The 17,217-nt window shown below is 41.1% G+C and overlaps 1 protein-coding gene across 6 annotated transcripts in view; it reads right to left on the bottom strand.

Moving 5' to 3' along the window:
• The window catches only part of WDR11 (WD repeat domain 11), a 52,636-nt gene extending 36,247 nt beyond the window's left edge, over positions 1–16,389 (bottom strand). For 4 of the 6 annotated variants that reach the window (XM_052799097.1, XM_052799098.1, XM_052799099.1 and 1 more), the window contains exons 1-5: positions 16,228–16,387; positions 15,078–15,189; positions 6,122–6,275; positions 2,325–2,498; positions 996–1,182 (exon numbers count right to left, since the gene is read on the bottom strand). In XM_052799097.1, the coding sequence (XP_052655057.1) occupies positions 996–1,182; positions 2,325–2,498; positions 6,122–6,275; positions 15,078–15,189; positions 16,228–16,313 (713 nt within the window). In that variant the 5' untranslated portion in view covers positions 16,314–16,387. Of the gene's footprint in view, positions 1–995; positions 1,183–2,324; positions 2,499–6,121; positions 6,276–15,077; positions 15,190–16,227 lie in introns of all 6 variants that reach the window. The other 2 variants (XR_008236907.1, XM_052799101.1) reach the window with 1 other exon arrangement.
• Between the last annotated feature and the right edge of the window lie 828 nt (positions 16,390–17,217).

Here is a 17,217-nt window from a genome sequence, read left to right as displayed (position 1 = left end):
ATGCAGAAATAGTATCTGTTCATATGCTGTTATTACAGAGCGTACATAGGCTGCAGGAGCATACTCTCTCAGTATTTGCAAATCAGGTGTTCTGTCCGATGCAGCACAAATCAGGCATCATAGAACAGAAAATGATAAGATCATGCCCATTAACTTCATATAAAAATCACAGTTTCTTAAATGATTACCAGAGGAGGTATCAACAAGTCTTCTCTGCAATTTGCAATTTAAACACCGTCTTAAAACAGAGTAAAAATTTCATATCTGCACTAAATTTTGGTGTCAACTGCTAACTGATAATACAGTCTGATTAGTTTGTTCTCACATTCACTAGAGCTTTGAGAAATACTTTTATTACTCAAATAGAAAATGTAAAAGGAAAAAGAAAGAATTCTACCACACAAAAAAGTGGCCTAGAGAATTTCTAACAAAAAAGTCTCAAAATGCAACAACTTTAGTTTTAAAGTCAGAAAATACACAAATAGAAATGTATAAATTCTAATTTTATTTATACACTATTAACTTAAAAAACACCTCCTACTGTAGTAGCATGTACAGAATGACAATTCTTCTCAAATATCACTACTTACATAATTTTTATTCTCTTATTATATATCCCTTCTCATTCCACAATCAAAATGAATTACGTTAGCCCATTTTCATCTTTTTTTTTTTTCCCCCTAAGATGCTTCTGAATTTACACCTGCATGAAAATCTGTTAGTGAAGGGAGAACATTGTGTCATTAACTTATATAAAACATGCTGGGATGATATGGCTGTTTTTATGAACAGGCTGTTTTTATGAACAGAACTGGATGAATGACTCTCAATGTTGTATTCTTAAATAATGTCCTCATATAGGCTATCCACCCATCTGCCTACCCCAATGAATTTTCTTTTTTTAAACTAATTACCTTACAGGCTTCAACCTAATTATATCTATAAAATATATAGACATACAAAACATTATCTGAGAAGAAATATTTGCAACCTACCTTGGTTTTTCATTACTGATTAAGATTTTTACTTTATCGAGGGCCTTTTTGGCCCCCGTAGCAGCAGCCAATTTGTTGTGAGAAGGACTGGAATGGGGACTAGAGATGTAAACTTTCTTCCCTGAGCTGGCAGGAGCTTTGGAAGGAGAGAAGTCAGAGATGAAGACTATTCCTTCACTGGTGAGCACTGTACCAAGAAAAACAATTTTTATTATAGCAAAACACAATCTGCAATTTGATTGCGGCATTCCATTGTAATGAAATTTTGGTGGGGAGAAATGCTAATAACTTTAATAATACTGTATTAGGTAGAAAACTCATAATTCTAGACAACCAGTACCTTCTACTGAAAGAGCAGCAGATGGTCCATTACAATTAATTAATATCCACAAAACTCAATTTTTCAAAATTAAGTCGATACTAAAAAAATACCATGGGGATTACTGGCAGAAACCTCTTGGTTGTTCAGAACAGTTATTCTCTCTCATCAACTATTTTTCTTAAAGCTTCACAATGCAAATAGAGGGCAGGGTTGCTCATATTGGCTGTATCACCATTTTTTGTTCTCATGCAGAGCATGGCTCAGAGAATCATTAACTCACATTATTTATGTTGCAGCATAAAGATTCAGCTAAGCTGTAAAGATGTAGCTAAGATTTTACTACCTGTTTATAGAAGGTTGAATGGTATGGCAGATAAAAAAAAATACAACTACAAAGCCTGGAAACTGCACTGTCTCATTAGAGATCAGGAGTGATGAAGATAAATTAAAGAATGAAATAGTGAGTCTCTTATTTCTCTTAGTTTCTTTCTGCTACAACGTGAATAAATCTGCACTACATCTCCCTTGACATCTGAATTGCTTCTGAAACTGATGCTCACACTTTATTCCTTTAAAAAAAAAAATCCTTTCTGTTGAAAATAATGTTTATTCTTAGTCTACTCATCTCACTGGATTCTCCCTCAGCATCCATCCTTTTATAGCTTTTTATGTCAGTTTAACAGGGCTCTCTATACTTGGCTTCCTCCAGCTCCCTACCCCTATCTACACACTTTACACCTTCTTTCATAAAGTCTCAGACATTTCTTTTCAGATCTCTAACTTCTCTACTCGTGCCTACTTTTCCCCTCACCCCACACAACAGCATCTTATTTTAGAAGATTCCATATTGGCCAAAGACTCCTCGTCTCTTTTTTTTGAGACTTCTTGGCATTTATGATGTTATTCTCTCCAATCCATTACTTTTAATCTCAATATTAACATTTTAGTTTAACATTTTTCCTGGTCACACATATTCAGGTCACACTATTTTATACATACAAACTTACAAGCTAAGTGTGATGGATCAAATGGGTCAAATGAAAAAGACAGGATATTTTCAGCATAACTTTTCTTCCAAAGTTTGGTGCCTGTGTCTGCATTCCACAGCACAATATAGTTAGGTGGGTGAACTGCAAGCAGTAAATCTCTAGAAGCATCTTGATTCCACAACCACTGCATATCTGTCAAAAGAAAGAAGGAACAGTGACATTTCAAAAAAAATTTTGTTCTATTTTAAAACTATTCTTTTGTAATACCTCGTCTTTAAAGAAATGAATAGTGACTTGTTAGTAACAAGATGCTTCTGTTTCACAATTCTAAAAAATAAGTTCCTTTTATGGCCTGAATTTATGTTTTTAACAAGCAGCAATAAACTGGGTTACACATGTCTACACAGACGCACACAACCCACATCTTATCTGAAGAACTCAGATCTTTTCAGCCAGTGAATTCCTATCTGAAACAACATGCCATACTGTACAGAACCACTGTAAAGTCAAAATGAAAAGAACCACACACCATCCCAATTAATATTTGGGGTGACATCATGAAAAATAACACCACCCCAAATTAATATTTGAGATGGTATCAGTATTGGACCTGGAAACAAATGTCTTCTCCACTTCAAATACTTTTTAAACAGTAAGTCGCAAGTTCAAGAGTAAAATGAAACTGACTGTAACACACAATCAAGAATACAAGTACAGTGCTTAAATGCTAGGGTCAGTCTGAAGAGGTATGGTTGCCAATCATCACAGCTGGGCATCATTTAACCATTCAAGATAAATGGACATAAAAGACTACGTTTTCTGTCAATAAGAACAGAGAGACACCTCAGTTACTTGAAAGAAGCTGTATTAGAGCTACCTATATGCTCCGTGGGTCAGTGGTTTAGACAATAGAAAGGGTCAGGCTGGCAATGGATGAAGTGCCCCCAGTCCAGCTCCTACCACTCACTGCATGACCTCATTAAGTCACAGCTTCTCTACACCATATTCATACACATTAAGATGCTGAAAAAAAACTTCCTTCCTCAGCCGTTCTGTTTTATCAATACAGCTTTTTCAGAGCTAGTAAGTGCTTCTCACTGGGTTTCAGGGGGAAAAAAAAATAAAAATAATCCAGCCATGTGTGTCCTAATCAGTTACACTGTAAGTTAACAAAAGGTTAACTCCTTCTCAGCTGAATGCAGAGTTTGGATCAAATAAAGAAGAGTGCCTTACACTGATGCACCACTTTTCTCCTCATTGAAACAGTGAGGCTCCAGCTGTTATCCTACAAAGCTCTTGCAGATAACACAGAGAACCAGCAGATCACTCTGGTGCTCGATATCTGTATTTGCACCATTTTTTACAGGCTTGTAAAAAGCCAGAGGCCTCAAACAGATGGAAAGGAAAAGAAGCTGCTTTTGTTAGAGGTTATTGCTGAATCAAATGAGGGACTGAGGGCAGAACAGAATTTTAATTCTGTTGCTTATTAACTTTTTTTCTCACCCAGCAGATTGGAAAGCCTTCATTGCAACTGAAAACCTGCAGAAATCTTCAAATGGCATGGTCAAAACTCCACCAAACATTCAGTGAATTGATGTCAGGAGTAAATATAATGCAACTTATAACAAACACACAAAAAGAAATAAAACTAGTAAAATTAACTGCAGTCAATAGAATAAATTTTCAGTGTCCTACTATCAGACTTACAGACTTACAATGCTGTATCTACTTTCACAGGATTTATAAAAACAGAATAATAACAAAAGCCAAACAACTTGATTTCATAAGTGGGCTTTCAAATAATAGAACTGAAAACAAAAAAACGACATATAACACAAGCATCATCACAAGCTTTTAAAATAGTCCAAATAACCTATAAATTATTCTTAGAAAGCCATTATGGTAGTTTCCTGGTGGGGGCGGGAAGTGTTCTAAATTTTACTTCAGAAATAATTTGTAGACATATCGCTAGCGTGGACAGCAGTAGCAATGAACAAAAATCCAGAACATGCAGCAGAGCATGTAGATGCTGCTGTACTTGCGGAGTTATCCCTCCCAGCTAATTCCGAAAGAACCAGTCTGATGCTGGCAGCAGGTCACTGGCAGCATCAGCTCAGGTACTGGAAGCAGACCAGCCACAGGAGCACAGCCACAAAGCTAACCAGATTCCACCAGCCTAGCCAGTCAGCTCCTGGTCAGCTCTGTTAAGAGTGGTTCCAATAGACAAAAGAGTGTCTACCACAAGTAATTAGAAGCAAAACCCCAAGTTTTACAATAGTAGGAGAGTACTACTATCAACTACAAACTGCACCTATTAAAGCAATAGTAAAAACGATATTGAGTGTGTGATGCACCAAGCAATGAAGTCTAGATCTTTTGATTCCCTCTTCCGAGTTCTAACCACTACCTTAACTTTTTCATTGACAAAGTACAAGATGCTAACTAATGAAATGGAGCATTTGATGGATGACACCTTACTAATAGATGAGCACAAAAAGAAGCAAGGATAAAGACACTTAATTATTCCTTTCCAATATCTCTTAATTGTGTTATACCTGGCCAGTGGCTACATTTTCCATTCTCTCTCCTTCATCAGGCCAATTAAGATAGTACTGACCTCTATGCCAGGCTTCTAGACATTTCTCCCTCTAGCACAAGCAAACATAAATCTTCTACAGCTTACATCATCATAAATGCATAGCTCCTTTCTCCAGGCTTTTTTTTGTTTGTTTGGGGTTTTTTTGTGGGATTTTGGTTGGTTGGTTGGGTTTTGCTTTAGTTTTTTACTTCCCCCAGAGACTTGTGAAATTCCTGAATGAGATCATGATTTTTTTCTCTGGTAATGGGATAAAGAGTCTTCAAATATCCAGCTGCCCAGAACTGTTCGGGTAGAGTTTACTGGGTATTTTTAAGACCTTCCCAGCTGCACTGGGCTACCACCCACAGAACAGAATCAAAAGCAGCAAATACCACCGCTAACTTCCTCAAATAAAAGCCAGCACCAGTTATTTATACCATCTCAAAATTTCCTCTTTCTCTTGACTGTGTTAACTCTTACCATTTATGTCTACTTAATTACACTTGAAACCTAATTCACGTGTCATACTCAGTTTCAAGACTTCATACTACCAACTCTATGTGAAACCTACCTTATTTACAACTGTCTTCTACACTAAAATTTACACAGTATCTTCCTCTTTCTCCATTTCACTTTTCGCATCTTAATATTGCTACGCATAGAAAAGCCTCCCTGCTGCTGTGAATCGGACAACTGCACAGATTTTCAAAAAAACCTGCTCTAGTTATATTGCAAATGTATGTTATCTTGCTAGTATATTTGATCAGAATTAGCTATATAATGAACTACCTAAATAATTATCAAAGTATATGTACATAATCAAAACTCTTAACTTACAGCAACGTCATAACTGTTAAAGTACTACACCACTACGGATGGCATTAACATTCAGGTGCAATGCAAACTGCACTACATCCCCAATTCAAAAGCAGGAAGATGCACTTGACACTGTAAATATTATTTCAATCAATAACATTAATAAAAATAGATTCTAACTTTTTTGTCAGAAGATCTTGGAAAATATTACCATAATGAATTAAATCTCACAGCATCCCTCTGGGAGACAGTAAATCTTACATTTACACATAAAATGAGTAAACAAACATACAGAAGGCTAGTAATCCCAACAGTAAAATTCAATGGCAGAACTGAGCATAGTTTACAAAACCTATGTGATGGATTTGTACACAATGCTCCATAAAGTAACTTCCATGCAAACATCATGCACTATCGTTACCTTGAATTGGTTTGGCGTGTTCTTGTATTTCACAACGAGCTGTTCCTGTTGCCACATCCCATACAATTATTTTTCCAGTAACATCAGCAGAAGCTAAACGTAAAGAATATGGAGAGCCAATATTGTGATGGTAATTTTCTTTAGCCCATTTAACCTGAAGATACAGATGATAATTGGTCAAAGGAGGCAAACATATATAACAAAGACACCATACTTCATATTTTCAGGTGGATAAACAAATAACAAAAAAGCATAGTAATAGTTAACGTTAATAGCATCTGTGTAGGCATACCTTTAAGCTACCATCCGTTGTGCAAATTTAAGGTATGTTGCAATTGTGCTGCATGACTGTATGGTTGATATTTTCAAATTACATAAATCAACAGTCCTTGTTCCTGAAGGTAACTACAACAATCCATAAATATATGCTATATATATGTGTAAAAAGTTTACTCAAATACTTAGAAGAAACTAAATGGCAACGTTTAAGGTTCTGTGGGCATCCGCAAACCTATACCCACTGATTTCCAAACAAACAAAAGTTAAAAATTTACCACCCAACTTTTATATACATCCTAAAACATGTCATTTTCCTAATCTGTCAAATACAAGTATACTATGGTGTTGGGGAGAACGGAAGGTTAGTCTTTCATCTATGCATTGCCTCTTGTTGAGCTATTACTGACATTTGCTATCTTCTTCATCCTTTTCAGCATGTTGCCACTGCTGATTTCCACATACCACTTTCTGGTTTGGGACTTCAAGCTGCACAGGCTTGCAAGTTGGTGATACTTACGAAAACTACGCGTCTTGAAATTTGAAACTTTCTGTCTACAATTCTCCAGAAATTATGAAGAGGTGACACTGACTCCTTCCTTATCTATTCAATATGGACTTGTTTTGTTATCTGCTTTAAAGGCAAACTTCTGCCCCTAAAAGAGACTGAAGATACTAACAGAATAGAGAAACCTTAACGCTAAGCTAAAGGGAATTTACCTGCTACAAAAATGATGTTGTAGCTAGCTAGCTGTGTTCTGTCACAGTACCCGACAGAGAAAGGGTGAGGCCAAACACAACCCCTTTTGCAGATATTGAAAGCAAGACATTAAAAAAAAATAGAAATAGAAAAAGAATTATCATTAGCACCACTAACTTTGCAACATGAATTAGATTTATAACAGCATTCAGAGGACTGTAGCCACCTTTGTGCTACCCCTCTCAGAGGTGTGACCAGGATGCATCTCAAAAGCCTAGCTGAATAAATTAAACAAACATTAAACATGTACAGCAAGCAATCTTCAAAGAGCTCTAGCTATAAACCCAAAGTGTGTTTCTACCAGAATCACAAAGAATTCTTGGGAGACTCTCCTCTACCTTCAAATTTCAGTGTTGCAATTCCTGCTTCCCTGCTGTTCAAAAAAAAAATTACCCATGAGGATACCTGCATGTAGTTATGTAGCTATTAAAAAAAAGTAATTATAGAAAACTGCAAAGCTGTTTCTTCTTCAGTAAAATATGTATTACTTCGAAGCAAATTCCAAGTCTGGAAAGCATCATTTCCCAAGGGAGGACCTGTCACCAAGCTATGAACAACAAAAAGGAGACCTTTAACACAGTCAGTCTCAACCAGAGCTCGTGGCTTTCTAAGACCGTAAGCCCTCTTTACGCACTGCAGTTGCACTGCTCCAGCAAAGTCCCCACACATGACCTGATCCCTCTGCTAAAAGAAATTATTTTCTTACTGTACTGGTCCCTGCCTCTCTACCCTGACTTCAAAATATAGAAGCATTGGTCAGAAACAGGAAACAGAGGTGAAGTAGTTTTTAATTTTCACAGTCTATCTCACCTGATTAAAAGAACTTTATTATCACTGTTTATTAGCATATCAGAACAGGCACAAATGAAATTTCAATACTCAATCAAAAAATTGCTCCTGTAATTACGTTTTCTTTTGTAAAAATACTCTTTCAAGTACTCTTTGTAAAGGCACAAAAAAAAAAAATCAGATATAATCCACTCCATACAAAGTTATCGGTATCCCACAAACACCATCTGGACATACGGACAACTAACATGGATCCATTTTCACTGAAACCATTACCTATTCCAGACGCTGTTACGACAGCCAAGGGCCAGGAAGTATTTAAAGAAAAGTAGTTAAACAGACTGTAGAAGGATTATGAAACAATAGCTTTTCTCTTTGCTTTCTTATTGTAGATAGTGGTGTGTTTTGAAATTTTTCAAATCTGATGCATGGGTTTTGGGGAAGATCCCCTGTAGACTGAGTTTGCTGGTGTGAACCTCTACACAGCAGACTTCTTACAGATCCCCTCCAGCTTATCTATGCTTTTAGCATTCACAAACAAAAAAAAGTCAGTTAGGAATTGAAGAAAATTTCTTGCAAATGCATATAAAGGTATCTGCAATGATCATGGCCTCATAATGTAGTCGTGGTTTAACCCCAGCCAGCAACTAAGCACCAAGCAGCCACTCACTCACTCCCTCCACCCAGTGGGATGGGGAAGAGAATCGGAGAAAAAAAAAAAAAAGTAAAACTCGTGGGTTGAGATAAAGACAGTTTAACAGGACAGAAAGGAAGAAAATAATAATAATAATAATAATAATAATAATAATAATAATAAAAATGACAGTAATAATAATAAAAGAATTGGAACATACAAAACAAGTGATGCACAATGCAATGCTCACCACTTGCTGAACAATGCCCAGTTAGTTCCCAGGCAGTGATTCCCCCCAGGCCAACTCCCGCCAGTTTATATACTGGGCATGACGTCACATGGTATGGAATACCCCTTTGGCCAGCTTGGGTCAGCTGTCCTCGCTGTGTCCCCTCCCAACTTCTTGTGCCCCTCCAGCCTTCTTGCTGGCTGGGCATGAGAGGCTGAAAAATCCTTGCCTTAGTCTAAACACTACTTAGCAACAACTGAAAACATCAGGGTGTTATCAACATTCTTCTCCTACTAAATCCAAAACATAACAATATACCAGCTACTAGAAAGAAACTTAACTCTATCCCAGCTGAAACCAGGACAGTATCCACCCCTTATTCTATACCATTTACATCATGCTCAGGTTCCATACTTTCCAATACATCCTAATTAATTACCATTACCTTTTCTGTCCTTTGATATAGGTAGATAGATAGATAGATAGATACACAGAGATATCATTCCTTTAGTGTATGGGCCATCCCTATAAAATGTCCATTGAGTTCATTTAGTCCATGACTTTGGGCTCCACCTGTCATACCAGTCTTTCTTCTGCTGTGTTGTCCCATACGATGATGTCATCAACATATTGCAGGTGTTCTGGAGCTTCACCCTTTTCCAGTGCAGTCTGGATTAGTCCATGGCAAATGGTGGGGCTGTGTTTCCATCCCTGGGCAGTCAATTCCAGGTGTACTGGATGCCCCTCCAAGCAAAAGCAAACTGTGGCCAGCACTCTGCTGCCAGAGGGATTGAGAAAAATGTGTTAGCAATATTAATTGTGGCGTACCACTTGGCTGCCTTTGACTCCAGTTCATAGTGAAGTTCTAGTGTGTCTGGCACAGCAGCACTCAGCAGCGGTCAACTGTTAGTCTCCACTCCCCATTAGACTTTCGCACTGGCTATATGGAACCATTAAACAGTGAGGGAGTTTTGCTGATGACTCCTTGGCTCTCCAGTCAATGAATCAACTTATGAATGGGAATCAGGGAGTCTCTGTTTGTGCGATATTGCCACCGGTGCACCGTTGTGGTAGCAACTGGCACTTGTTCTTCAACCCTCAGCAACCCCACAATCGAAGGGTCCTGAGAGAGACAAGGCAGGGTAGGCAGCTGTTTAATTCCCTCCGTCTCCAAGTCAGCTATACCAAAAGCCCACCAATACCCCTTTGGGTCCTTAAAATACCCTCTCCTGAGATAGTCTATGCCAAGGATGCACAGAGCCTCTGGGCCAGTCACAATGGGGTGTTTCTGCCATTCATTCCCAGTTAGGCTTACTTCAGCCTCCAATACAGTTAACTGTTGGGATCCCCCTGTCACACCAGAAATACAGATGGGTTCTGCCCCTTTATAACTCGATAGCGTTAGAGTACACTATGCATTGGTGTCTACTAGAGCCTTTATACTCCTGTGTGTCTAACGTGCCCAGCCATCAAATCCACACAGTCCAATAAACCTGGTTGTCCCTTTCCTCCACCTGGCTGGAGGCAAAGCCCCTCTAATCCTGGTCAGAGTATCCATTACCCACTTCTTGTAAAAATGACTTAGAAGTACCTTCGAGAGGATCAGAAATAAGATCAGCCCTTCTACTCTGTTTGGACACTGGACTGGCATTTTTCCTGGAAGAATCCCCTTTTGTGGTTATTTTTTCCTCGCAACTCAGGTACCCGTGCATCTAGGACCCAGGTAGGTTTTCCATCCCACTTCCTCACAACCTCTCTGTGGTCACACAAAACCACAGGGCACCTCGTGGTGTGTACTTTCTATATTCTCTCTCTTGGGCAGAGGAATACTCACTCCTAATAGCTGAGATACTGGTCCGTACAGGTGAGGAGTAGGACATATCCTCTTTGAATTGCTGGAAATCCCAGGACAGCTTCTCCACAGCCAAGATGCAGGCTCGTAGGGAGCAAAAGAGGTTTTCTTCATACTGCTGGAGTTGGCGAGCCATTTCATCCACCGTTGGTGCCTCTTCATCTTTCCAGGTCAGTACTGCCAATGGGTTGGCATACGACGATGGTGCGCTCCGTACAAACTTCCGCCACCCACGTCGTGTGCATTGGACTTCGTCTGGACCTCTGGGTAATTGTGTGTTGTCCGGGTCATAATAAATCGTGTCTAGCATGGCTAATTCCCTCAGGTACTGGATACCTCTTTCCATGGCGGTCCACTTGCCTGGTTGACATGGAACATCTTCCTTGAAGGGGTACCTTTACTTCACGCTTGACAGGAGTCACCTCCAGGGGCTAGATGAGGGCTTGTGTCCCTTTTCCAATTGCCTTGTCAATGCCACTTTCCCTAGAAAGCGATCCCAGCTGCTTGGCTTCCCTACCCTCTAATTCCAGGCTACTAGCCCCATTGTCCCAGCAATGGAGCAGCCAGGTGATAATCTGCTCACCTGGACAATGGCTGAAATGTTTTCACATATCCCACAACTCACTCAGGGATAGGGATCAGGTGATTACCTCTGGTTCTGCCTCTTCCTCCCGTTCTCGTGATGACCCTGGTTCATCTTCATCCCTCACCAAGTGAACTGATTTTTTTGTATATTTCTTCTTCTGTATGGGGGCAACTGATACTGGTACGGGTTGGTTCTCTGGTTCAGCTGTAGTGCCTGTTGCTGGGGCTGGAGTGGCCACAGTGCCTGTTATTTTGTTGCCAGATCCAGAGACCTTCTCTTCCCCTTGAGGGTACTGAACAGCGTTGAACAAGGCTCGGTAGGCATGGGCCAGGCCCCAGCACATTGCAGTGATTTGTGTCTCCCTGGAATTGTCAGGGTGACATCATACTTTTTCCAAATGTTCCACTAGTTTTTCAGGATTCTGCACTTGTTCAAGGGTGAAGTTCCAAAACGCCGGAGGTGCCCAGCACCCTAGGCATTTGCCCATACTATCCCACACACCCTGCCTCGGGGAAGATCTCCAGGTGATATTCTTAAATAGTTGTTTAACCCTAAACAAGACCTGAACCACATTCAGGAGCATGCTAGTTCCTAGCAATAGGATCATGCCAGCTTCAACATCCCAAGGATACTCAAAATTTTCAAAATTCTCAGACACTATTGTAATTAGCCTGGAGGAGAAGGGGAAAGGGAAGAAAGGTGTTTCACCCGTAGATTGGTGCTCTGAGGAGAAAAGGAAAAGGGTGTAATTATTAATAGTTTCCCACAAATGGCTCCCAAAGCATACAGTAGACAATAATGCTGAGTACAAATACCGGATTAGTCCCACAACCAATAATTTTATCATACCATAAGCCAGTGTTACACAGTACATCAAAGCAAAAACCTTAATCCACCTCCCACAGATGATAAGCAGCAGCACAGGGACTATATATAGCAAGTGAGGTGATACATAACTCTAAAAACGAGCGCCACAACTCTAAGAGCCAATAAATCAACATTGTGACCAGCCAGTGACTATTAAACTAACATAATGAATGCTTGTAACAAATTTGTTTTAACACGGTCTGGTCAGATCTGTTATCTCAACCCTTCGTGCCCCACGTTGGGTGCCAAAAAGGACTGTCGTGCTTTAACCCCAGCCAGCAATTAAGTACCATGCAGCTGCTCACTCACTCCCCCCAACCCAGTGGGATGGGGGAGAGAATCAGAGAAAAAAAAAAAGTAGAACTCGTGGGTCGAGATAAAGACAGTTTAACAGGACAGAAAGGAAGAAAATAATAAAAATTATAATAATAATAATAATGAAATGACAATAATAATAGAAGGACTGGAATATACAAAACAAGTGATGCGCAATGCAATTGCTCACCACTCACTGAACAATGCCCAGTTAGTTCCCGAGCAGCGATTCCCCCCAGGCCAACTCCCCCCAGTTTATATACTGGGCATGACGTCACATGGTATGGTATAGCCCTTTGGCCAGTTTGGGTCAGCTGTCCTGGCTGTGTCCCCTCCCAACTTCTTGTGCCCCTCCAGCCTTCTTGCTAGCTGGGCATCAGAAGCTGAAAAATCCTTGCCTTAGTCTGAAGACTACTTAGCAACAACTGAAAACATCAGGATGTTATCAACATTATTCTCATACTAAATCCAAAACATAACAATATACCAGCTACTAGAAAGAAAATTAACTCTATCCCAGCTGAAACCAGGACAAATGTCTACTTCTTAAAGCAGAACAGAACTTCTCTTCATTTTTCCTTCTCATAAACTTGTCATTTTCTTACAGTCTATTTCTGTTAATAAAGCACCAGATAGTGATTTTGAAAAATTATCTTATAAATTACATAAAAACTATTTGGATTTCAGCATTTGGTTTCCTATTGAAATAATGTTACTTCTCAAAGCTAGCGAATGTAACTGAAGCACACTGAAATGCTATCACTAGATAGATCAAAAACTAATTTTGCTACAACTTATTATCTAAGCTAAGTGGAAAATTTTAAAGCAGAGTCATCATTATAGCTGCTACCTCTGTACCACTTACATTTTCTATTTTTTTTACACAATTACAGACACTGGAATTGATTTGTTCATTTTAAAGGGTTGCCTAAAGACAACTGAGGCTAATGGTAAGCTTACCCAAACAAGTTGCCAAAAGGAAAGCAAAGGTATTGATTAACAGAGTGCCGCTTGCTCCGTGGTTGCTGTTGTGTACATACCTTTGCTCTGAGATAACAGAAATAACCTCTCCTTATTGAAAGTCAGGTAAATTGCCTCACATTTGTCCTCAGAGAGATTATTCATATCAGCAGCACAAGCTCTAAGCTGACAGCAACGTTTGGGCAACTCTGACAATCCTCAAGATTCAGCGAAAGATTGGGGCAAGTATACAAACATGCTGGAAGAAATCAGTTTTCTGTCCTTTGTGACATTTTAGCATTATTTTTAAACATGTCACAGCACAAAAGTCTCAAAAAATGACATAAAGTATCTATTTTGAAACCTAACCCTTCTACCTTCCTTTTTGCCAGCCAGTTTCAAAATTCCCTCTAATCAAGCAAAACTAATTCCTAAACCTTATGACCATTTTTAAATGCTACAGTATTGTTATCTATATGGCTCCTGGCCAAGATCTTGTATGGATCTGTAACACTTTTGCCCTACCCAGTATTTTCGCCCAGGATTTGAACAGTTTGTTTATTATCATAAAAAAGCACACCTAATTGGACTCTGTAGCACAGAAACACATTATACTATATAAAGATACATAAACACCGCCACCTGTGTAACTACTGAATGTACTGAAATTTTAAAACAACTCACCAAAAAATTGAAGCTCTTCAGTATGCAGAAAGACATCATCAGAACATGATGTCACAGAAGCCAGTAAATTATCAAACCCAAAGACAAAATAATTGTGTTTAATTTTAAAATACCAAAGTAGCCATTTGTGATATAGTATTAGTGTATCTATATGAAGATGGCCTATTTAAAGGAAATTACATGCGGGGAAAAAATAGCGTGCAATTTCCAGAAGGCACATTCAAACTTTTTCTTTTACTACAAAAACCACCAAAATCCCCCTATTTAAAAATCTGTTTTTCTTCATAAATTACTGACTGCCTTCTAATATAGCATTTGGGCTAGGGACTATCAAACATTACATCTGCCAGCCAAACATTCCGCTAAACCCTGACTGAATCAGTCATTCTCCACAGTCAAAGAAATGATGTATCAAAGAAATACATCCTGTTCCACACTTGACCCAATGCCAAATGCTCCGCAATTTCAAGTCAAGAACCTTCAAAGGAAAGTACAGGTACCCTACACTTAAGCTTAAATTTTAGCCATTTTTAATCGCTAAAATAAATGTTTGGGTTTGTCTGCTGTTGTTCCTTTTCTATAGATAGGAACAGAAGTAAAAACTTAAAAGTAACTTTCTAGTCGAATGGTATACTGGTTACCCCCACAACAGGAAAGATCAGCAAGGGCATCAATAAAGAGATTCATCTGATATTTTGTAATGTTCATTTGAAATTCTGTCATGCTAAGAGCTTTCTTAGAAACATTTCTGTCTGTGCTCTATAACACTACCAAACGCTTCTGTATATTCTATACATTCTACAAAGGTATACATCAACCTCAGCTCAAATTCCAGCACGTACGGTTTGATTTAGCTGTAAAAGAGGTCACGTAAAATATGGGTATTTTACAACAGAATTTATGTGAAAATCTAGTGCAATGTAATGTCAAGTATTTACAGTGTTTTAGAAAAATAATATATATACCAGAATAAGTAATATACCTTAAAAACATGTACATCTCACCTTGACAACACTAGCTTTGTGTCTTTCCAAAACCTGTAAAGTCTGAGCAGTATTGGCATCAACTATCAGCACAAGAGAATGACATCCATATGCAATCAAACCTTGCCAGCCCCTAGAAAAGCATATATCATCATCAAACAAGCAAAAAGAACAAAAAGCATTTCACATCAAGAATGAGGCTTTTTTTTGGTAAGTTGAATGCATGCTACTAAACACAAACATCAAGCAGTAAAAATTATTTAATAATATAAAACTCAAAAGCATTATAAAATGCCACTGCTGCACTGTCTGCTGAACCATTTGCTGATGGAACCCTAAGCCACTGCAAATCATCTCTCTGTGTCTATCTATGAAACTACTCTTCTGTAAATTTAAGACATCACATAGGAATTCATGAAGAGCGTTCCCAAATTTTTTATATAAGCACGCAGGTAAGCAATATATTTGCAATTGTATAATTAATTGCATCTCTTTATTTTTTTTTTTTTAAGGCAAAAAAGGAGCATGTGAACAATTATTACAGTAATATCGAAAATCTGCTGAGGCTTGTCTGACTTCAGGAGAGGTTGATGCGGCCACTGATGACAATTATAAAGCTGTGGTGAACGCCAAGCAAGTGGGAACAAAGGAGGAAAAACAAAGTTTCAAACTAAAAACTTCAGAGAACCGCAGCGTTCGCTGCTTTGCGAGCCGACAAACCTAAAAGCCACAGTTTTAAAAAAAACAACTTGGTTCAGCTCATTTATGTTCTCTCCCTAAGACTCAGCAGTATTAGGGTAGTGCTTTATAGCACAGCTGGGTGAACTCATCGTTCAGAGCAACGAATGCAAAAACCCAACATAGGTACTGGCTTTGTACATCAAGCAAGGGAAACAGAAACCAGAAGCTGCCCCGATCTCTGCAGTTCATTGCACCAGCAAGACCCCTGCCTAGAGAAACCAACGTCATTGCCAGAAGCCACTGGCCCACGCTCATCTACGGCCACGGCTTCGTTCTTGCTCGAGAGCCGGACAGCAGCAGCTCCCTGCCAGCCTCTCCAGCGAGGGAACGGCAGAGGACGAGACCCGGGGGCCGCCTCAGCCGCCCCTCAACCCTCCCCGACCCCGGCAGACCGTCCACCGCCGCCCGGCCCCGCGGCCCGGCCCCTCACCAGTCCGCCGCCCCCCTGTTCGGCGCGCTGAGGGCCCCCGTCAGCGTCCGCGCCGGCAGCTTGATGTTCACCGTGAAGCGCTGCATGGCCAGGCTGGGGACAGCCGGGGCCGGCGGGGCGACGCGACCCGAGCACCGGCTGAACCGACCGAGCCGCGGCCCTGCCCAGCGCCTCCGCGCAGGAAGCGCCGCTCCGCGGCCTAGTGCCGCCGGTCCGTACCGCCGGGGTCCGCCGGGGCCCCGCGGCTCGGGAAAGGCAGTTCCGGGGCCGGCCACGCCCGCCGCCGCTCGCAGGAGCTGCGCTAGGCCGCGGCGGCCGCCCTGAGCCGGGGCCGGGCTCCTCAGCGCGGCGGCTGCTCGCTTCCCGCCATCTCGGGCAGCGGCCCGGGGCGTGTGGTGTCCAGCCCGGCCCGCGGTGCCTCAGGGCAAAGCCTGAACAGCCACCCGGGCCTGGGGCCACGGGTTTTTCCGCCTCGGGGGCTTTGAATCACACAGCCTGGAAGGAAAAGGGGCCGCGGGGGTGGGCAGAGGCCCCGGCTGCCTTGGCCCAAGAGCTCCGGGGAAACCGGTGCTTGTTGGGAGTCCGCGACTGGGGCGCCCGAAACACCTCACGGCGCAAAGGGCTCCCTGTCAGATCGCCGGGTGCACGGGTGCTGCGGGACCCGCCGCTAGACCCAGAGCATTTCTTTCGCCACGGTCATTTCTGCTCCAAAGTCGCCTCTTAAGTGGCGAAACGCAACGGGGACGGCCACTGCGTTGCTGCCGCGTCCCTCAGGACCAGCATAAAGCCCTTACCTCGCACCACGAGGCAGCAAGTCGTACCTAAGGCAACCCACCCGCCAACCTGGCCCTGAGCTGTCACTCGTGCTCGGCAAAGCCACCCAGGCTGACACATCCCTGCGTTTGCGCTGGGGCACACCAGGCTGCAGAGCGTTGGAACATCCACAACTTCTTCCTGCGCCGCAGCATTGATAAGGCGGCCAGAATCACG

This window comes from Harpia harpyja, chromosome 10 (assembly GCF_026419915.1).
Source record: "Harpia harpyja isolate bHarHar1 chromosome 10, bHarHar1 primary haplotype, whole genome shotgun sequence".
Lineage (NCBI taxonomy): Eukaryota > Metazoa > Chordata > Aves > Accipitriformes > Accipitridae > Harpia > Harpia harpyja.
Note: the sequence above shows the minus strand (reverse complement) of the source record. Positions and strands in the feature narration are given on the sequence as shown.